We start from the raw sequence: 22,675 nt of genomic DNA, 5'->3' as shown, positions 1-22,675 counted from the left end.
AATGAATAGATACTAATGGCGAACATGAGTTGATTGTGGTTACTGCAATATCCAATACAAACCCACTGAATCCTACAGTTACCCTGACTACACATCCTCACACCCTGCCTCCTGTAAAGAGTTAATCCCATTCTCCCAGTTTCTCCATCTCCATCACATACGTTCTGATAATGCCAAATTTGACAAGGGGCCTCCAAAATGCTCACTTTTTTCCTCAACTGAGGATTCCCCACAACCATCGTTGACAGGGGCCTCAGCCGTGTCTGACTCATCTCCCACGTTTTGGCCCTCACTCCTTCTCTTCCCTCCCACAACATGGATAGGGTCCCCTTGTCGTCACCTACCACCCCCACTAATGTCTACATCCAAAGGATCTGTAGCCATTTCTGCCACCTCCAGGCACACATTCCCCTGTTAGCCTTCCATAGGGATCATTCCCTCCACTTCACTCAGTTTAGTCTACCATGCTCGCTGCTCATAATGTGATCGCCTCTACATTTGGGAGATGAAATGCATACTGGGTGACTGCTTTGCAGAACACTTACATTCTGTCTGCAAAAGTGACCCTGAGCTTTCTTGTCCATAACTTCAACACATCACCATGATCCCCAGCCAACATCTCTGCGTTGGGCTTGCTAGTGGTCGTTCAGTGTAAGCTGAGGAAATAGCACCTCACTTTCTGCTTGGGAACCCTACAGTCTTCATGACTCAATATCGAGTTCAATTATTTTAGGCTTTGAGCATCTTCCCATGTCCTTACCCTGACCCCCACACACCAGACCTTGTCATCACGTATCGACAGGCAGGAGGCTGGAAGGGCACAGCAAGCCAGGCAGCATCAGGAGGTGAAGAAGTCGATGTTTCGGGTGTAACCCTTCTCCACCTTCTAATGCTGCCTGGCTTGCTGTGTTCATCCAGCCTCCTACCTTTCTACTCTGAATTCCAGCATCTGCAGTTCTTTTCTTTCTTGTCACCACATGGTCCTCCCTCTTAACAATATCTCCTTCAAATCCTCCCACTTCCTCCAGACCAAAGGGGTAGCCATGGGCACCAGTAAGGGCCCCAGCTATGCCTGTCTGTACGTAGAACAGTCCATCGTCCATAGTTACACCAGCACCACTCCCCACCTCCTCCTCCGGTACATTGATGACTGCACAGGGCCCATGAGGAGGTTGAGCAGTTCATCAACTTCACCAACAGATTCCACCCCGACCTTAAATTCACCTGGACCATCTCTGACACCTCCCTTCCCTTCCTGGATCTCTCCATCTCCATTAATGACGACCGGCTTGACACTGTCATTTCTTACAAACCCACCAACACCCACAGCTACCTGGATTACACCTCTTCTCTCCCACCCCCCGCCCCCACCTCCTGCTAAAATGTTATCCCATATTCCCAAGTCCTCCACCTCTGCCATATCTGCTCCCAGGAGGACCAGTTTCACCACAGAACACATCAGATGGCCTCCTCCTTTAAAGACCGTAATTTCCCTTCCCACGTAATTGAAGATGCCCTCTAACGCATCTCATCCACATCCTCCATCTCCGCCCTCAAACCCCACCCCTCCAACTGCAACAAGGACAGAACCCCCGGTCTTCACCTTCCACCCTACCAACCTCCACATAAACCGCATCATCTGCCGACAGTACCGCCACCTCCAAATGGACCCCCAACCAGGGATATATTTCCATCCTCTCTGCTTTCCGTAAAGACCATTTCCTCCATGACTACCTGGTCAGGTCCACTCCCCCCAGAAACCCACCCTTCCCTCCTGGCACCTTCCCCTGCCACTGCAGGAATTGCAAAAGCTGCGCCCACACCACCTCCCTCACCTCCATCCAAGGCCCCAAAGGACCCTTCCACATCCATCAACGTTTCACCTGCACATCCACCAATGTCATTTATTGTATCTGTTGCTCCTGATGCGGTCTGCTTTACATTGGGGAGACTGGAGCCTTCTCACAGAGCGCTTTAGGGAACATCTCCAGGACACCTGCACCAATCAACCTCACCACCCCGTGGCCAAACAGTTCAACTCCCCCTCCCACTCTGCTGAGGACATGCAGGTCCTGAGCCTCCTCCACCACCACTCCCTCACCACCTGACGCCTGGAGGAAGAACGCCTCATCTTCCGCCTCGGAACACTTCAACCCCATGGCATCAATGTGGATTTCACCAATTTCCTCATTTCTCCTCCCCTCACCTTACCCCAGTTCCAACCTGCCAGCTCAGCACCATCCTCATGACCTGTCCTACCTGCCAATCTTCCTTCCCATCTATCCACTCCACCCTCCTCTCTGACCTATCACCTTAATCCCCTCCTCCATCTTGGCTACCTTCTCCCAGCCCCACCCCCCACTTCCATTTATATCTCCACCCTGGAAACTCCCTGCCTCATTCCTGATTTTCCCACTCCTCGGATGCTACCTGACCCTGGTGTGCTTTTCCAGCACCACTCTAATCTTGACTCTGATCTCCAGTATCGGCAGTCCTCACGTTCACCTGTTACCACAAACAACCCATTGTCAGTCACCAATGGTCCCCATCAGCAGCTATTCATTGTCCCAGACTGACTTTCACTCATTACTTTGTCTACCCAACTGTTTTTCTCTCTCTCTGGGTGCCACCTCCACCTATCATTTACTCCTTCCCCTTCCCCCCCAGTTGGTCAGAGGACACTTAAAAAAGTTAATCACATTGTTGTGCATCTGGAGTCACAGGTAGACCAGACGAGGTGAGGATGGCAATTTCCTTCCCTTAAAGAATATACAGGAGAATATAGATAGACTGGAGAGTTGGGTGGCAAAGTGGCAGATGGAGTTCAATCCAGGCAAATGTGAGATGATGCATTTTGGGAAGTCTAATTCTAGAGCGAATTATACAGTAAATGGAAGTGCCTTGGGAAAAGTTGATGAGCAGAGAGATCTGGGTGTTTAGGTCCATTGTACCCTGAAGGTTGTTGTACAGGTGGATAGAGTGGTCAAGAAGGCATATGGTATGCTTGCCTTTATCGGATGGGGTATTGAGTATAAGAGCTGGTATGTCATGTTAAAGTTGTAAAGACATTGGTTCGGCCGCATTTAGAATACTGTGTACAGTTCTGGTCACCACGTTACCAAAAGGATGTGGACGCTTTGGAGAGAATGTTTTCATTAGAAAAAAGGAAATTGAGGGGGGAACCCAATTCAGGTCTACAAAATTATGAAGGGTATAGATAGGGTAGATAGAGATAAGCTTTTTCCCAGGGTAAAGGATTCAATAATGAAAGGTCAAGCTTTCAATGTGAGAGGTGAAAAGTTTAAGGGGGATATACGTGGCAAGTACTTCACACAGAGGGTGGTGGGTGTCTGGAACGTGTGGCCAGCAGAGGTAGTAGAGACAGGCACGGTAGATTCATTTAAGACGCATCTGGACAGATGCATGAGTAGGTGGGGAGCAGAGGGATACAGATGCTTAGGAATTGGGCAACAGGTTTAGACAGTGGATTTGGATCGGCTCAGGCTTGGAGGGCCAAAGGACCTGTTCCTGGCCTGTAAATTTTCTTTGTTCTTTGTTGGAAAAACCCTTCTGGTTAACTAATATTCAATCAACAATAGTTTCATGATTATCATTAGACACTTTATTGAATTCAAATTCGACCTTTATGGGACACTTGGTCAAATGCAGCCTTGATATCAAGGGCAGTCATTCTCACCTCACCTTTGGAATTCACCTCTTTTATCCACGTGTGGGCTATGGCCGTAACCAATGTTCTCTCTAAACTGGGTGGCTACAGAAAAGTGGTGGGCTGATGCATGGCTGTCACATAGAGAGACCTTGGAGGTTCATTGAGTGGCTTAAAAAAAAAGAGGGAACGTTGTCTGCAAGAATTGATTTTCCTCATTGAGGAGAAAGTGAGGACTGCAGGTGCTAGAGGTTAGAGTTGAAAGTGTAGTGCTGGAAAAGCACAGCAGGTCCTGCAGCATCCGAGGAGCAGGAAAATCGACGTTTCTGGCAAAAGCTCTTCATCAACAATGAGGCTGTGAGCCGACGGGTTGGTGAGATAAATGGGCTAGGGCTGGGACTGGGGGGAAGGTGGCTGAGATTGTGATAGATAGATAGAGGTGGGGCTTGGACTGGGGAGGGGAAGGTAACTGAAAGTGTGATAGGTAGATGAAGGTGGGGGTAATGGTGATAGGTCAGAGAGGAGGGTGGGAAGGAGGATGGACAGGTGGGACAGGTCACCAGGGCAGTGCCAGGATGCAAGGTTGGAACTGGGATAAGGTGGGGGGGTGGAGGGGAAATGAGGAAACTGCTGAAATCCATATTGATGCCATGGGTTTGGAGGGTCCTGGGTGGAAGATGAGGTGTTCTTCCTCTTGGTGGCGGGTGGTTAGAGAGTGGCAATGGAGGAGGCCCAGGACCTGCATGTCCTTGGCGGAGTGGGAGGGGGAATTGAAGTGCTCAGCTACAGGGTGGTGGGGTTGATTGGTGCGGGTGTCCTGGAAAGGTTCTCTTACGCACTCGGTGCTTACTCACATTCTCAACTTTACCCAAACACATTTTGATTTTAGAACTTAGGTCATCTTTCATTATTATACTTAATGAAGAAAATTTGAAATTATTCTGTGCAATGGGATGATGAGGACAGTGTAATAAGAAAGGGAAGTTCTCTTAGGTCAATCCCACCACAGGGTCCAATAGACCCAAGAGTGCCAAATATGAATTTGTCCAAAAGGGGCACAGATTCATCCAGAAAGTGAGTTGTTCAAAGCTGCTCCCAGAGCAACTTGAAGGTGAGCTCCAGTGGGTGTGTTAAGATGGCACTAGCCAGGTCAAGATGTCATGCCCTGACAGCAAACCCCTGCTATATCTGCAGCAACACATTTCAGAAAGCTCAGACCCTGCTCTGACCTTTGATGCACAAGGGCGGGGTGAGCTCGTTGTTCAAGAAAAAAAAACATCAGCAGCATTAATTGTTAAATGTTACCTAAGAAAAAAAATCTCTCTACTGCACACCACAAATAAAAAAACAATCGTTGCAATGTATGTCAATGCGGGCACAGTCCGTTATCGGTTCACGAGTTTGAATTGACAGGTCAGAATCTGCGCATTTGCAGCAAGGATTTACCCCCAGCACCCGAGGGGGAGGAGACACATCATTCTTGCAATGGGCCGCCACAGGCCCCGCCTCATGTCCCGGTGATTGGAGCCGGTCCACGCCAGGCCCCGCCCACATACCCGCGAGCGAGGCGTGGGCCATCATAGGCCCCGCCTCCCACCGGCCGACCCCACCCACATTCTGCGCCCGCTGCCCCTGTGATTGGTGTTGGGTCGAATATGTCTTTTCCCGCCCCCCACCCCTCCTTGAGTCGGACTGATTCCGTCACAATCTAGGCCACGCCCCCCCTACCCGTGATTGGAACCGAGCGGCTGTCATCGCCGGTCGCAGACACACACCCCCGCCCCATAGCTCTCTGATTGGAGAACCGTGCCGCCCTTTGCCCCACCCCTCGCCCAAGGCCCCACCCACTACACCTGCGATTGGAGCCGGGTAGCCCCCTCGCCCCGCCCCTGTCCCAGGCCCCGCTCCTGCCCCTGTGATTGGAGCCGGGTAGCCCCCTCGCCCCGCCCCCTGTCCCAGGCCCCGCTCCTGCCCCTGTGATTGGAGCGGGGTAGCCCCAGTTCCCTCCCCTGCCGGACTGCGAGCTCGAGCCCCACCCGCCGCTCTGCAGACATGTCCGAGCTAAACTTCTTGGCTGTGGGCGTTGTGTTGCTGGCAGCCTTCTTGCTGCTCAGCCTGCTGGTCCTGGCCTTGTACTCGGGCCTCCTGTCTGAGGTGACAGTGCGCTCTGGCCCGCCGCCCATCGGCGCTTTCACCGTGGCCTACAAGTACAAGCAGGGTCCTTACCGGGAAGCAGGCCGACTCTTCACTGAGATCACCAGCATCGCGCCCAAACTGAGCTCCATTGGCATCTACTATGACACGCCGAAGAAGGTAAGGCCTTGAGAGTTACCGGGTCCTGCTGCCCATGCCGGGCCAGGTCAGGCCTGCCTCCAATGTCAGCTGGTCATGACGTCATTAGTAGGGCTGTCCATCACTCTGGTGAGAGCCCAGACTCCCATTGTGCTGTTGGTGCAGTGGGGCTGCCATGTAAACATAACTGTTTAACTATGGCAAAGAAGCAATAAATAGAAATGAGCATACTGCAGCTTTGTTTTGAAATAAGGGAGATGTGTTGGAACAACATGAGTCATCCACAATTTTAGATCATATGATGTTGGAATGCAGTTAGGCTATTAATTCCATTGAGGCTAAGTTGCCAGTTTTATCTGTAGATCATAATGCCCTTCAAAATTTGATGGGTATAAAGAAAGCAGGTCCAGAATCTCTTCTGCAGAATATCTTCTCTCCACAGGTGCTGCCAAACTTGCTGAGTTTTCCAGCAGTTTATTTTTATTTGTGATTTCTACCATCCATAGTTGTTTGGTTTTTTTTTCTGTTGTTTTCTAGTCTGACCTCCAGACTCGCAGCAATATGGACTGACCTGATTACTGTCTGGACAAGTCAGGATGAACAATATTTAGGCCTAGCCAGTCTCGCCAGAACCCATGAATGAATGAAGAAAAAACTCAATTCAACCTCTGTCTCCTGTGCTCCAAGGAAAATACCCCAGCCTTTCCAATCTTTACTCGTAGCATTTCTTTGTCAATGATAATGCTTTTCAGTACTCTCTCTAGTGCAAGTACATGCTTTCTATAATGAAATCGTCAGAACTGCCACATTAGTGAAGGGTTGGCCTAACAATGATTTATAAAGTTTCAGCATAACCTCTTTCCTCTTAAATCTCAACTGTATCTCATTAAAGAATGAATATCATATGCTTTCTTAATCACCTTATTGATCTATCCTGCTACGTTTAGGGATTGGTGGAAGTTCACTTTGAGCTCCCTCACGAATGTCCTCAGAGTTGTTCAGCAGAGAACTTCAGCATTTTGACAGTGAAGGCATGACGATATCTTTTCAAGTCAGGATGGTGAGTGGCTTGGAGAGGAGCTTGCAGCTGATAGTGTTCCCATTGTATTTGCCCTTGTTTTTCAAGACGTTAGTGGTCATAAGTTTGGAAGGTGCTGTATAAGGTTTCTCTGGTGAGTTTCTGCAGTGCATCTTGTGGAAGGTTCATATTGCTGCTACTGAGCATCGATGGTGGAGACTGTGGATAATTGTTATGTGGTGCCAATTAAGTGCTTTGTGCTGGATGATATCACAATGCTTGTGTGTTGTTGTGACTGCACTCAATCAGGCAAGGCATGAGCATTCTGTCACATTCCTGGCATGTATCTTGCAAATGGTGGACAAGCTTGCATGTATAATTAATGGGACGTTCAGTGATGTCCTTGAATGTCAAGTGGCTTTTCTGGGTGGAATTTCATGTGCTACTTTCTAACCACCTGATCAATTAATTCCTAATTTCTTGCAGTTTACAGCTAACCTCTGCAGTATCAATTATTCCATCAATTTCTCTGCAAACTTCCGTTGCCAAAATATTAACATACTACCTAGGAATCATATGTCTTTGGCCGCAGAAACAGCGTTATGCACTCTGTACCATTTGAATCTTGTCTCTCTATGACTGACTTTTCTCCTGTGTGATTCAGCCACTGATGGTGCCATGAACCTGGCTGTGGCTGTCCTTTGCAGAGAACTATAGCCTTCACGTGGTATTCAAAACTGAATATTGGTTTGTAAATAGGTTGCACCCTGGGGACTCCTGCATGAGCTACTTGGTCCTATCTGGAAGTCACCCATTCCTTCTTTGCCTGCATGCCCAGAAATTGTGTGGGGTAGGCCATCTCTACCTACCTCGACACTTTCCTATCCCCCTAGTCCAGGAACTCCACACATACATTCGAGACACCACCCACGCCCTCCACCTCCTCCAAGACTTCAGTTCCCCCGGCTCCCAATGCCTCATCTTCACCATGGATATCCAATCCCTCTACACCTTCATCCGCCATGTCCAGGGCCTCCAAGCCCTCCGTTTTTTCCTCTCCCGACGTCCCCAACAGTACCCTTCCACCGACACATTCATTCGTTTGGCCAAACTGGTCCTCGCCCTTAACAATTTCTCCTTCGAATCCTCCCACTTACTCCAGACCAAAGGGGTAGCCATGGGCACACATATGGGCCCCAGCTATGCATGTCTCTTTGTTGGCTACAGAGAACAGTCGATCTTCCATAATTACACCGGCACCACTCCCCACCTCTTCCTCCGCTACATTGATGACTGCATTGGCGCCACCTCATGCTCTTGCGAGGAGGTTGAGCAATTCATCAACTTCACCAACACATTCCACCCTGACCTTAAATTTACTTGGACCCTCTCTGACACCTCCCTCTCCTTCCTGGACCTCTCCATCTCCATTAATGACAACCGACTTGACACTGACATTTTTTTACAAACCCACCAACTCCCACAGCTACCTGGATTACACTTCTTCCCATCCAACCTCTTGCAAAAATGCCATCCCATGTTCCCAATTCCTCCACCTCAGCTGTATCTGCTCCCAGGAGGACCAGTTCCACCACAGAACACACCAGATGGCCTCCTTCTTTTAGAGACCGCAATTTCCCTTCCCACTTGTTTAAAGATGCCCTCCAACGCATCTCGTCCCCATCCCGCACCTCCGCCCTCAGACCCCACCCCTCTAACCGTAACAAGGACAGAACGCCTCTGGTGCTCACCTTCCACCCTACCAACCTTCGCATAAACCAAATCATCTGCCGACATTTCCACCACCTCCAAAAAGACCCCACCACCAGGGATATATTTCCCTCCCCACCCCTTTCCGCCTTCCGCAAAGACTGTTCCCTCCGTGACTACCTGGTCAGGTCCACACCCGCCTACAACCCACCCTCCCATCCTGGCACCTTCCCCTGCCACAACAGGAACTGCAAAACCTGCGCCCACACCTCCTCCCACACCTCATCCAAGACCCTAAAGGAGCCTTCCACATCCATCAAAGTTTTACTTGCACATCCACCAATATCATTTATTGTTTCCGTTGCTCCCGATGCGGTCTCCTCTACACTGGGGAGACTAGACGCCTCCTAGCAGAGCGCTTTAGGGAACATCTCCGGGACACCCGCACCAATCAACCACACCGCCTTGTGGCTCAACATTTCAACTCCCCCTCCCACTCTGCCGAGGACATGGAGGTCCTGGTCTCCTTCACCGCCGCTCCCTCACAACCAGACGCCTGGAGGAAGAACTGAATTAGTGGTGCTGGAAGAGCACAGCAGTTCAGGCAGCATCCAACGAGCAGCGAAATCAACGTTTCGGGCAAAAGCCCTGAAGGGCTTTTGTCCGAAACGTTGATTTCGCTGCTCGTTGGATGCTGCCTGAACTGCTGTGCTCTTCCAGCACCACTAATCCAGTATTTGGTTTTCAGCATCTGCAGTCATTGTTTTTACCTCACCTCATCTTCCGCCTCGGAACACTTCAACCCCAGGGCATCAATGTGGACTTCAACAGTTTCCTCATTTCCCCTTCCCCCACCTCACCCTAGTTCCAAACTTCCAGCTCAGCACTGTCCCCATGACTTGTCCTACCTGCCTATCTTCTTTTCCACCTATCCACTTCACCCTCCTCCCTGACCTATCACCTTCATCCCCTCCCCCACTCACTTATTATACTCCATACTACTTTCTCCCCACCCCTCACCCTCCTCTAGCTTATCTCTCCACGCTTCAAGCTCTCTGCCTTTATTCCTGATGAAGGGCTTTTGCCCGAAACGTCGATTTTGCTGCTCCCCGGATGCTGCCTGAACTGCTGTGCTCTTCCAGAACCACTAATCCAAAACCCACCTCTAGAAACATGCTGTCCACATAGCTCCGAGACTCCATTCACCTTGGTAATGCTAGCTGCTATTCAAACTATGACATAGGTGTTCAAGCTCCTCTGGTTGATAATTTTTTTCTGCGTGTGAGGTTGTCAGGACCATTTTCGAATTCCCATATGGTGTAAGATATGTAATCAGCTGAGTTATCCTGCTTTACCTCTGTTAACGAGACAATTAGCTAAGCTTACCAGAAATAAAGTTTTGATTTCTCTTTAATCTAGTTACAGCTATCTCTAACCTTAATCCTTTAACTTTGAGTTTTTGAGTTGAAGATTGCTTTCTTAAAAAGAAAACAAATACTTACAGTTGACTTCCTTGGTTTACTCATACTCCATATTTGTCGTGCCAATTTTGCATTTATTTAGAATTCATAGAATCCCTTAGTATTTATGCCAATCATCTTTCCTCATGCTTCTCTGCACTGACCCAGGATGCAGTCTTAAATAGAGGCTGCAAATCTGAAATGGAATGGGAAAATGTTCAACAGGTCTGCAGTATCTGCAGGGACAGACACAGGTTCAGGTTATTGACTCTTCAGAATTAAAAACGCCATCTCTAGCAGCAAATCGAGTGCAGTATGGGCACCACACACACGCCCCCCCCCCCCCCCCCCCCCCAAAATTCAATAATAGGGTGCAGGAAAGAGCACTACAAATCCATAAAGTCTATGTGCTGCATCAAATATTATAAGCACCTCAGAATTCTCAATAATTCCTGAACTATCTGTCTGTAAAGGTCTCTGACATCCATCGAAGTGTGACAATACAGACTGAAAGCTACAGTGCACTCTCCAACCTCAGTTGTAACAACATATGGAGTAGAATCTTCTGGGCCTACCTGAAGTTTTTAGAAGGTTGTGTAGGGGAACTTAATTGGCTGGGGGTAACATTTCAGCTTCCCACAGGGAGTGAAGGTTTTGGTATTACAATCTCAGAACCTATCAGCTTTCCCAACTTCATCGTCAGGGGATCCTGTTTGGCATGTCATGAAGCGCTGAGCAAACAGTGGCACATACCCTGACTGAGGGCAGCAAATTATTCATTCTCTCTTGTGGTAAAACAACTTCCTATCTCTCATAAAATCAGTCAGATTCTCAATGGACAACTGTAAAGTTTAAAGGTTCAATAAAAGTGCCCTGCAATGTCCATCCACAAATCATTCATCCTCTGTGCTTATGATTGTGTCCAGCAGGACTGGGAGGACAGTCAAGGACTGATTTGAGATAGTCAACATGGATTTGTGCATGGGATATCATGTTTCACTAATGTAAATCGAGTTTTTTGAAAAAGTAATGAAGAGGATTGGTGAAGTCAGAGTGGTGGAAATATTCAAAAGGACTGCAATATCTACAGAGACACACACAGGTTCAGATTATTGACAGATCTATCTGGACTTCAGTAAAGCATTCAACATGGTAAATTGGTTAGCAAAGTTAGATCACATGGAATACAGGGGGACCTAACCACTTGGATACACAACTGGCTCGAAGATAGGAGACAGAGGGTGCTGGTGGAGCATTGCTATTCAGACTGGAGACCTGTGATCAGTGATGTGCCAGAAGGATTGGTGCTTGATACACCGCTTTTTGTCATTTATATATCTGAGTATAAACATAGATGTGGTTTGTAAGTTTGCAGATAACACCAAAATTGGCTGTGTATTGGATACCTAAGGTTACTTCAGAGTACAATGGGATCTTAATCAAATGGACTGATGGGCTGAGGAATGGCACAAGGAGTTTAATTCAGATAAATGTGAGGTTTTGCATTTTGGAAAGGCACATCAGGGCAGGACTTTACACCTTAATGGTAAGGGGAGTGTTGCTGAACAGAGACCTTGGAGTGCAAGTTCATAGTTCCTTGAAAGTGGAGTTGCAGGTAGACAGAGTAGTGAAGAAGGCGTTTGATATGCTTGTCTTTATTGGTCAGTGATTTGAATATAAGAGTTGGAATGTCATGTTGAGGCTGTACAGGACACTGCTTAGGCCACTTTTGCATTCATTTCTGGTTTCCCGGCTACAGAAACGACGTTTTGAAATTTGAAAGGGTTCAGAAAAGATTTACAAGGATGTTGCATGGGTAGGGAGAGGCTGAATAGACTGGGACTGTTTTCCCTGGAGTGTCAGAGGCTGTTTATATAATCGTGAGGGGTGTGGATAGGGTGAACAGTCAAGGTCTTTTCCCCAGCACTGGGGAGTCCAGAATTGGCGGAGTCCAAATTTAAGATGAGAGGGGAAAGATTTAAAAGGAACCTAAGGGGCAATATTTTTACACAAAGTGGTGCATGTATGGAGTGAGCTGCCTGAGGAAGTGGCGAATGCTGGTACAGTTACAACATTTAAAAGGCATCTGGATGGATATATGAATAAGAAGGGTTTAAAGGGATATGGGTCAAATGCTGGCAAAAGGGACTACATTAATTTGGTCGGCATGGATGAGTTGGACTGACGGGTTTGTTTCCATGCTGTACATCTCTGACTCTTATCTTTTACCACTGCTGGTGAACCTTTAGCATTCGTCTGTTGATCCCTTGGATTCCACATTTCTGACTAGCTGAGTGCATCTATCCCTGATACCACTGACTCTATCATGAGTGAATGCAAGCAATCACCTCATCTTTCAAATTGTGTAAGAGACATAACATGCATCCTGTGACATTGTGCCTTCTGCAGCAGTGGAGTTTTCTGAACCATTCTCATCATGTTTGGGTGGGGGAGGCTGTTATTTTTAATGTAATTGACCTGAAAAAGTGAAGGGTTATGTTTTAACCAGTATTGAAATGCACATGACTGGGGCATTTGTACTTGTTAAAGTTTTGAAGAGATTGCAGGTGGTTGTCGTATAAAAGATGGGAGTTTGAGATTAGTGCAGTTGCCCTTCTCCAATCTGTGTGTTCAGTGCTGAGAGAGAGATCAAGATGCTGCTAATTTTCAGACCCAGTTCCTCTGTCAGGTAAAGCTGTGTGATCTATGAGGAACACACCTCTGTTTCCCATTATATCACCACTACTACAAGAATTCCCATCAATGGAGGGAGCAAAGGAAAAGATGTTGAGCAAACATATGTAAATAGATAGAAGGGTACTGTATATCGATTGCAGTGGTTCAAGAAGACCGCTCATACAACCTTCTCAAGAGCAACTACAGGATGGGCAATAGGATCTGGCCAGCAGTGACACCCATGTCCCATAAGTGAAATTTGAAAAAAAAAAGAAATTCTGACGATGAGTGCATCAGACAATGCTGAGAGAGTGTGAGCACTCTCAGAATGTTTGTGCACCTTTTATGTTTGCTGACTTTCCTGACCTGGTCAGATCAATCTTTCTTTTGTATCACTGGATCTTGCAAAACCCTCCTATAGGTTAGCTGCTGTAGCTCAGCCAGCATTGCTGTTTATGGCAGCAGGTTTCTTCTTCTCACTGCTAGCATACAGGTCTGCTAACCTGACATGTTAGAGCCGGTAGGATGTCTGGAGAAGACTCAGGAAACTTGGGGGCAACCTGCATTTTCTTACCTCCACCTCTGTTGTTATTAATGCCACAATTTCCTGACAAAGCCTCTTTTCCTGCTTTTACCTGTAGACTGAACCTTTTATATAGTTTTATGATTCACGCCAGTTCATGCACAATGGAGACAAGAAACAGAGAAGATTAGTAGTTCTGGTTAAAACGCTTATCTGTTATGCAATATTACATATTCATCTCCAGTTGTTAATAACTGCATTCCACCCCTCTACCACGCCCGCCCCACCCCCCCTCCCCCCGTCTGTTGTTCGTGTCTCTTGGTTAATGTCAATGACATATTAGTAGACATTACCATTGGCATTAGGTGTCTAAGATTATAAGAAATAGGAATGTAAGATCATGGTTGCTCTGATACTACTGATGTCCACTCCTTCCCTTTCCCTATAAACCTTGAGATAAGCCCTACTAATTAAGAATCTATCTCAGCAAGGATCTCACTCACAGCCCCCGCCTTCACTCCCACCCACCAGTTCTCTGCAGCAAGGATTGACAAAGACTCTCAATCCTCTGAGAGAAGAAGTTCCTTCTCATCTCAGTCTTATATTGGTGCCCTTTTATTCTGAGACCATGTCCTCTCGCCTTACAGCCTCTCATGAGGAGAAACATTCTTTCAGCATTCACCTTGTTAAGCCCCATCAGAATCCTATCTGTCTCAATGGGATCATCTCTTATTCTCTTAAATTCGAATGAGTAGAAGGTTGAGGAGTGAAATCTGTAGTTATTGGGGTTTATAAAATCATGAGGGTATATATCATTTCCCTTTGGTGGGGATTTCAAGACTAAGGGGTATATTTTTATGGTGAGAGGAGAAAGATTTAAAAAAGATGAGAGGCAATTGTTTTACGCAGTGGTTTGTGAGAGTGGATTGAACTTTAATAGAAAGTGGTGGGTGCAGGTACAGTTATAACATTTAAAATACATTTGGATCAGTACATGAATAAGAAATCTTTGGAGGAATATTCATTAAGTGCAGGCAGGTGGGACTAATTTAGTTTGCGATTATGGTTGGCACAGACTGGTTAGACTGAAGGGTCTGTCTGTGTTGAATGACTATAGATATGACTGAGTAAAATCCCAATCTTTTAATCTTTGTTCATTAGACAATCCCTCCACACCAGGATCATCTAGTGAAGGGACCAAATCTGCCCGCTGTATTCCAGATGTAGTTTCACCACCACCTTCTACAGTTGCAGTAAGACTTCTGTACTCTTCTACACCAATCTCCTTGAAATAAGGGCCAATATTCCATTAGCCTCCTTGCACCTGTGCTAGCTTTGTGTTTCATGCAAAAGTACCCCCAAGTCCTTTTGTGCTGCAGCTATCTGCAGTTTTTCTCCATTGAAATTAATATTCTGTTCTTTTGTTCTCCCCTGCAAAATGATCAACTTCACGTTTTCCCCACATTGTACTCCATTTGACAACCTTTTTGCCTGCTTATTTGGCTTATCAACATCTCTTTTTGTAAACTGTTTCTATCCCTCTTACAACTAGCATGAAGCTAATTTCAGACCCATTATCATCTGTAAGGAAGAATATTGCTGTGAATCCCTATTTGCATGTCTGGATATCTTTGGATTATTTACTTAGCTGTGCTATTAATCGAAGTGTTCTAATAATAAAGAGTCTTTGCAGTGATGGAAACCTTTCAGTTCGCAATGATATAGTGAGCTTGATTTTTTTTTAATCATATGAAGATAGAGGAGAATTTTTGTTCCTCTAATAAGTTAACATTTCTCCCTGTGAAAAGCAGGGGAATGCCTTTTGAAGGCCTGAAAAGATAGACTGAGCTGAAGAAGCTATTAAAATTGAATCCAAAAGATTGACGAAAAGACTAAGATTGTCAACAGAGTTTGCAGGAGCATGTTTAGAATTTGGTGCTTGACATTAATCCAGTGAAGAATGTCTACTGTGAATCTGAAGACAGCAGCTTGACAAGTTTGACAGATCTGTTAGGAGGAAAATGATCTTGTTATACTGCATTGCAATTCTAAATTGATGCTGACAAGAACCAACATTTCTTGGAAGGGGAGTGCTTTCAAGAGCTATTAAAACTACATCTGTTACCAAGTGCAATGAGTGTTTGGCTTTTGGAAGGAAGATTTTTAAATCCCAGGGCTATCTGTGCCTATTCTTGCTTTAACAATTATTACTTGACATCTTGTTGTAAAGGGATATGAGAAAGGTGGTTTTGTCATTGTTTTCTGGTGATTGACAGTTGTGATTTTCTTCTCGATGGACTCTTGATCTCACTTTGTCTAGTACACGTTTCATATTTCTGACAGGAAATGTGGGCTTGTGTAGTCATCTTTAATATAGTAAAATTTTCCTGACACTTCTCACTAATATGGAATCCCTTTCTGGGATTTATTTTGAACATTTTTTTGAGAGCCAAAAGCAGGAAAAGGCTTTTGTATTCAATGAGGACTTCAAACAGAAAGCTGAGGGAAAGCTCAGGTTGATCTCAGAATTTAGGAGTAGTAGTAGCAAGGAGCTATTTAGTTTGCCAAGTTAAGTCAACCTCCAAGATAACGATTATTTGTTTGTTATTTTGTATTATTAGCTGAAGACCAGTTACACTGAACATAGTACATCAGATGAAAGGGAAATCTTGTATTTATTTAATTTTTGTCATGACCACTGGATGTCTCAAAGTGCTTTATGGCCAGTGAAGTTTTTTTTGAGCAGAGTAATTGTAGTAAGAATTTTCATTGTGGGTTTGAATGCTTGCTAGCTGTGGAAGGAAGCAACTTATTGATTTGTATCTGGCTTTGGTTGCAGGTCTTTCCATGATCTGCCTTTGAAAACTTTACGTCACATCCGTGATGCTGTATGCTAATGGAAATGACACATATGTTATTATACCTGAGTAACCTTTTGGATGGGAGCTGCTTCTAGGGGTGACTGATACTGAATCTGAAATTATCAAGGGAAAAAAACTTCAAAGTACTTTCTTTCTTCACACTCCCCCAGAAATACACTAATTCTAACTGTTTTCACTAAGTGAGAAAAGCTTTCTGAAATGCACTTTGAGTTGCTGGGAAAATGTGTTTGTTGTATTTAATTTGTGGTTTTCCCCATGTGAATATTCATCTCAAAACATAATAGATACTAAACACACAAATGACCAGTGGTTAGTGCAGTACATGCGTACCACAATCTACATAGGCCTCTCACCAATGATTTTGTGATGTAACAATAACCCTCTCATCTGCCTTGATGAGGAGATAAATGATTAGTTAATGACACAAACAGTCATCAGGTTATTTGTGGTGTTTTGCAGGAGAGAGGGCTGGTAAAGATTAAATGTAGTTGGAAGAGTTCATGTTCTAAAGTCCCACCTTTTCCAGAGCTATGTCGTAATATGCCTGATTAAAAATATCTGTATACAGAGAGTATAAATACCATTAGGACTTTCTGTGCCCTTTGAAGGAATTAAAATGTTCAAAGATGTTTCCCTTCGGGGGAAGAGAGGCCTCATAGCTGTAAAAGATTGCTTGTGAATAACTATGGCCAAACTAGTAGAGGCAGTGAGGAGGAGTAAGTTCTGTAACAACATTGGTGTAGGGAAGCAAGTTGAATAGCAATACTCAGGATCCTAGAGTGGGGCTAGGATGGGAAGAGATTTTTAACTAGATGCTTTGGAAGATAAGGCAATGCGACAGTATTAGGAACAAGGTCAAAGATGTAAGTGTATGTGGAAAACAGTTTTAAATAATTTGGAGGTTGTATAGAGGGAAATTAGAGAAGTTGTCTTCCTATCAGCATAGGTGTCTGATTTGTCAATGGGAAAAGAAAGCACAAGATACTCAACAGCATGTCATCAGTGTAAGTGAGCTCAGAACATGACTGTCTAAGGGTACTCCATTACAGAATCTGATAAAACCTGGCAATAGAGTTTTGGAAAATTGCTGGTGACTGAATCATATGAACTGGTTTGTGATTCACACAGTGCAAAGCCCAAATCTGTGGCCAGAGGGCAGCATTTATTATGCCAATCCTGTCTGCTTCAATGGTTGCAGCTGTTATTTTATATCCTGTTTCTAATGTTTGTTTATTTAACAGGGATCAGTTGCTTTGTGCAGGATGAGAGTAAGCATTCTTTCTGAAAGCTGTCCCACAACCATTAAATTCAGGCCATTGTCTAAAATTCAGACTAGCATGCGGCGCATTAGTCCCCAGAGCCACTTGGTTATGACATTTATAACCTACTGTTTAAACCTTCTGTGCAATGTCAAGATTTTACTGAATACCTCCGCTTTAATTGCTACAGTAATTGCCCAAATGGTAGTATTTTTGGAACCAAAGTACTTGATTTGATTTCATGAATATAAAATGGACCTTAAGCATTTTGAGCAGTATATTCAATGTAATTCTAAGAACACTTTCTGTATGACAGAAATGCTTCCTTAACCTTTGTGGAGTTGGAGAGAATAGTGAAAATTTTGTTTCACTTAAGTGATTAATTGAACTGGTGGGTTTGCAGGTTAATTAGCTTTGCCATCTTCATTCAGTAATAACCTGCTAAGGACTACAGTTTGTTTTTTTATCTCCTCAATGAAATTTAAGTTGTATATTTGGGGTCCAGTCTCAATCCAGGAATTGAGTTCTTGGAACTTTTCTTTTAAAAAAAGCTTTTAATCCTGGTACAGGATTCAAGAATGTACACTCCAGGTGTTAATTTGTATTTAAATGAATACTTCCATATTTTGCCTATGTAGATATTTTTCATTTGAGGCAATAGGCGCCCTTACGATCAGCTTATGTAGATATAAAAGCTGTTCTTGAGGAAAAGCAAATTCTCCTACTGGTATTCTGATCATTATTTTATTCCTTGACCAAAACAGTAACTTGTATTAATAGGTGTCTTCTCTATAGTCAAAAAGTTGTCCAAATGCTTAACAGAAATGCACAACAAATCAAATACTGACACCAGACTATGTGTAGAAATATTAGGACAGGTGACCAAAGGTTTGATTGGAGAGGTAAGGTTTAAGGAGCAAGACCTGACTGACATTAACAAAACAATTCAACTAAGTCAGCTGTCTCATCTGTGGAATCTTGCTGTACAAAAATTGGCCATTGTAACAACAATGCTTCAAACATTGTTCTTCGGCTATTAGACATTTTATGACATCTAGAGGATGGAGAAAGTGCAATATAAATTCACTTTTTTTTCCTTTTAGATTCCATTTCTGCTGTGGGTCTCCAAAAACAGGTTGAATATAGTTTGTGAATGATACAAGTTGATTTGCTTTGATTGGATTGAAGTGTAATCTCCTCTGGAAGAAAAGCCACTATTTTGTGTAATATACATATACAATGATAAATTATTTATGTAACAAGTGATGTACAATCTGTAACTTTGTCACTTTCAGTCTGTCTTTAGATTCTATGCAGATGATATTGCTTTTCTTGTCTAGTGCAAGAGTTCATTAGAACAAGCCCTTGTTCTCTGTGCACAGTAATCTGGATATGGACACTGCTGGAGGAATGAGCACTTTGATCACGAGGCACAAGAACTTATCTTTAGAGTAGTGCCTTTATTTTTAAAATGCACATTTGTAATATAGGAAACTAAAAAAATGGAGTAACACAGGCAGCTGTCCGAAAAACTAGATTTAGCTCATTGTTTGAAATGATCAACATATCAGCAAGTTACAATTTATTATTAAATTAAGCATAATGTTGAAATGTTGGTGAAGAATTGATGTCGTATAATTGGTTCCTTATCTACCATCATTATAGTAGATAGTGTCGCATCAACTACTCTCCCTGCTTAACCACCCCACCTTTCATCCCTCACCCCTAATCCACCTACCCTGTGTGATAAATAAGTAATTCTTCCATTCTTTCTATGGTGTCCCTTCAGTCCGAGGATCAACCAATCATCTTTCTTTTCTGTCTGGGCTGTGGATGGTTTTGTTGTAAAATTAAATAATCAATACAAATCTCAGAAAATGGAATCCAAATGTAGTTTGCATGGGGAGAAAGCAGAAAATTGACGAATCTGAATGATCTGAAGCAATATCTAGAATGATAATGCAATAGCAAAGGTCTTTTACACTATCCATGACATTTCTATTAATACCACTTGGTGGCGGTGTTAACACATGATGAGGTAATTTGAAACTGATTAGATAAGTTTTTAGGATAAAATACTTGATAAAGAAGTGATTTGAGTATCTTATCTGCTGGCAAAATTACTTTTGCTTCTTGAACCTGGTCTCTTCTTTCACCGGATCTTGAAGCTACTTACAATTATCTCAGCAAAGCCATGAACAGCTGCATGAATCTTCACTCAAGATATCTACCCTTGATCTCCTGCAATTATAACAGAAGTGTCATATCTACAAGCATACTGTTCTGCATGGAAGATTGTGCTATTTATTGCAATTGATTCATTGCTTTATTAAATAACAGTGCAGTTTAAAAAATTTAACAATTTTGGTTTTGGTCTGTCTGTGCTGAGATTTCTGAACGAAGATGTGTTGCATGAAGACTCTAACCTAAAATAACTGTAAATTTTAACATGGATCATAGAAATATCTCCATGATGTAACTTATACAGGCCAAAACAGGCTTCTGAAATTGACAAAGATCAGAAGAAAGTTACAATCATCTTGGAATATAAATCAATGAATTGTGAAACTTAAAATAAATGAATTGACGTGTTCACTTGTTGATGTTAACTCAACACCATACTTTGTTCCAAAAGGCAAAACAATGTGTCTGTAATTTGGACAGTGGAAAGTTTAGTACCTAGCAGCTAAAAACATTGACCTATTGAGGTTAGCCATGCATTGAGAAGTGGAATGGGCAGCTACTGGCCACCTTTACTGTTCTTATTAAAATTATATACTGTATTCCCATGCAGAGTGATGCCAACAGTGTGGGTTTAATTGCTGTACCACATAAGGTCATCATAAAAACAAAATTCCATCTCAACGTCTCTCCTTGCCTGAGGTGTACTGATACTCAGGTTAAACCACCACCAGTTGTGCCTCTCTAATGAAAGAGCAACCTTTATGGTCTGGTAAAATTATGGCAACTTTACCATTCGCTCCAAATTTGGTGCCCTTACTGTATCCACCCCACACATTTTTTTTTCTAAAATGTCTTGCAGGTCAGCTTTAGCATCTCTCCAACTTTCAAACATTCTGTTGAAAATGTGAACGAAACTGGAAAAGCTGAGTAAGTTCAAGTAAGGGAAAAAAGTGAGGACTGCAGATGCTGGAGTACCAGAGTTGAAAAATGTGGTGCTGGGAAAACAGCAGGCCAGGCAGCATCCGAGGAGCAGAAGAATCGGCGTTTTGGGCATAAGCCCTTCTTCTAAGCTTATGCCCGAAACGTCGATTCTCCTGCTCCTCGGATGCTGCCTGGCCTGCTGTGTTTTCCCAGCACCACGTTTTTCAACTCTAAGTTCAAGTAAGGTTTGTTTCAATGAAGAATCATAACATCGCTCGTGGATTGTGGTTTATTATATTTGTTTGGATACATCCGAAATTCCCTGTGAACTGCAATGGGCTTTATTAAATATAGTATATAGCTCTGTTGTACAACTAATTGTGCATGTTGGATGGTTCCCTATACTGTGGCTTGACTTCTTTCTGGTGGGATTTTAAAATGCTGTTCTGAAAATTTCATGGTGTTTCACCTAATGGTTATATACAGTGAGATCGTAAAGGACCAGTATTTCTATGAGAAGAATGTGCTACACACTTTTCTCAGTCCTTGGATGTTGCCCCTTTTTACAAAAAAAAGGAGCATAAAGAAAAAGTAACAAATGTTAAGTTTGAAAGTTTTTTTTTAATGTCCGAAGTAAAAATAGAAATTGGTCAGGAGCAATGTCTTCAAAGGTCTAGGAGTGAAGACAATGTAGATTTGTGAGAATGATACCTGGAGTCTAAAGAGAGAAATTGAGAGGAGAAATTTCACAAACTGGGTGATTTATCAATCTTTTTCTAGATAAAGAAGGGAGCTAATAGAAATCCTAGACTGTTGATTTAAAAAAAAAGAAATGATTATGCTGAATACTGACTCTGTTCTGTCTGTGATCCTTTTTACAGTGGAGTTGGGGGGAAATTGAATATGATTCTTCTATTAAAGTTGAGGGAAGCCGACAAATTAGGCTAGTATTCATAGTCAAGGAAAGATTGACTGAAAATCCTGAAAATGTCCAACTGATTAGAGTGAGCTAGCATGAATTTAAGGATGCATCAAATTTAATTTTTTGAAGAGATGACTAAAGGACCATGCAGGTGAATGTCTATGGATAGTAAAATGGGCTTCCAGAAGGCATTTGATAAAGTTCCTCATGGGAGACTGTTAACAAAGGTTGAAACAGGATTGAAAGATTGAAATTGGAATTGAAAACAAATTTATTGAGCTGGTTTGGAAAAAACCTGAGTGACAAGAAACAAAGTAGAAATAACAGGAAGGTCCTCTAATTGTTATAATGTGATTTGTGGCATGGGCCTCATTTATGTCTGTGAATAATATGGATCTCTGTGTCCAAATTTGTTGATAACAAAGATATAGGTAGCATTGTAAGCATAGTCTAGAAGGAAAAATAACATCATAAAGACCTAATAATAGTTTGTGAATGGGCAAACTGGGAAATGGAATTCAATATAAGCAAATGTGACATTATCTACTTAGTCTTAAAGCATGGAATAGGTGAAAACCTAGAAACAAGAGGTCAAAAAAGACTTGAGGTTTCATGGATGTGGCTTATGGAAATAGTAAGAACAGGTACAAGAAAAAAATACCAAAACACTGGCTTTTATAGCTAAAGGACTAGAGGACAAGGGGCCATTTACTCACCATACGAATGTTTAGATTTGATCTAGAACATAGTCACCAGTTTGATAGACCACACCTTCAGAAAGATATTGATCTTGGAGGAAGTGCACAGTAGATTCACCAGAATGATACCTTGACTGAGAAATTGCAAATAAAAAAAACAAAGTGCTGACAGACTTCCCTAGATATTGATGTAAGTTTGCTTGCTAAGCTGGAAGGTTTATTTTCAGACATTTTGTCACCATACAAGGTAATATCATCAGTGAGCCTCCAGTGAAGCACAGGTGTTAATGACCCACTTTCTATATGTGTTGAGGTTTCCTTGGACTGGTGATATCATTTCTGGCGGTGACGTTATTTCCTGTTCCTTTTCTTGGAGAAAAAGAGCAGGAAATGACATCACCAGAAATGACACCACCAACCCAAGGAAACCTCAACACATAAATAGAAAGCGGGTGACTAAACA

General features: G+C 43.5%; 1 protein-coding gene across 1 annotated transcript in view; it reads left to right on the top strand.

Annotated features, from left to right (window-relative positions):
- The first annotated feature begins 5,615 nt into the window (after positions 1 to 5,615).
- The window catches only part of tex264b (testis expressed 264, ER-phagy receptor b), a 291,664-nt gene continuing 274,604 nt past the window's right edge, over positions 5,616 to 22,675 (top strand). The window contains exon 1 of the mRNA XM_072582751.1: positions 5,616 to 5,980. Coding sequence (XP_072438852.1) covers positions 5,720 to 5,980 — 261 coding nt within the window. The 5' untranslated portion in view covers positions 5,616 to 5,719. The remainder of the gene's footprint in view (positions 5,981 to 22,675) is intronic.

The sequence above is a fragment of the Chiloscyllium punctatum genome, chromosome 12 (assembly GCF_047496795.1).
Source record: "Chiloscyllium punctatum isolate Juve2018m chromosome 12, sChiPun1.3, whole genome shotgun sequence".
NCBI classification, from domain to species: Eukaryota; Metazoa; Chordata; class Chondrichthyes; order Orectolobiformes; family Hemiscylliidae; genus Chiloscyllium; species Chiloscyllium punctatum.
This window is presented reverse-complemented; position numbering and strand designations above follow the sequence as displayed.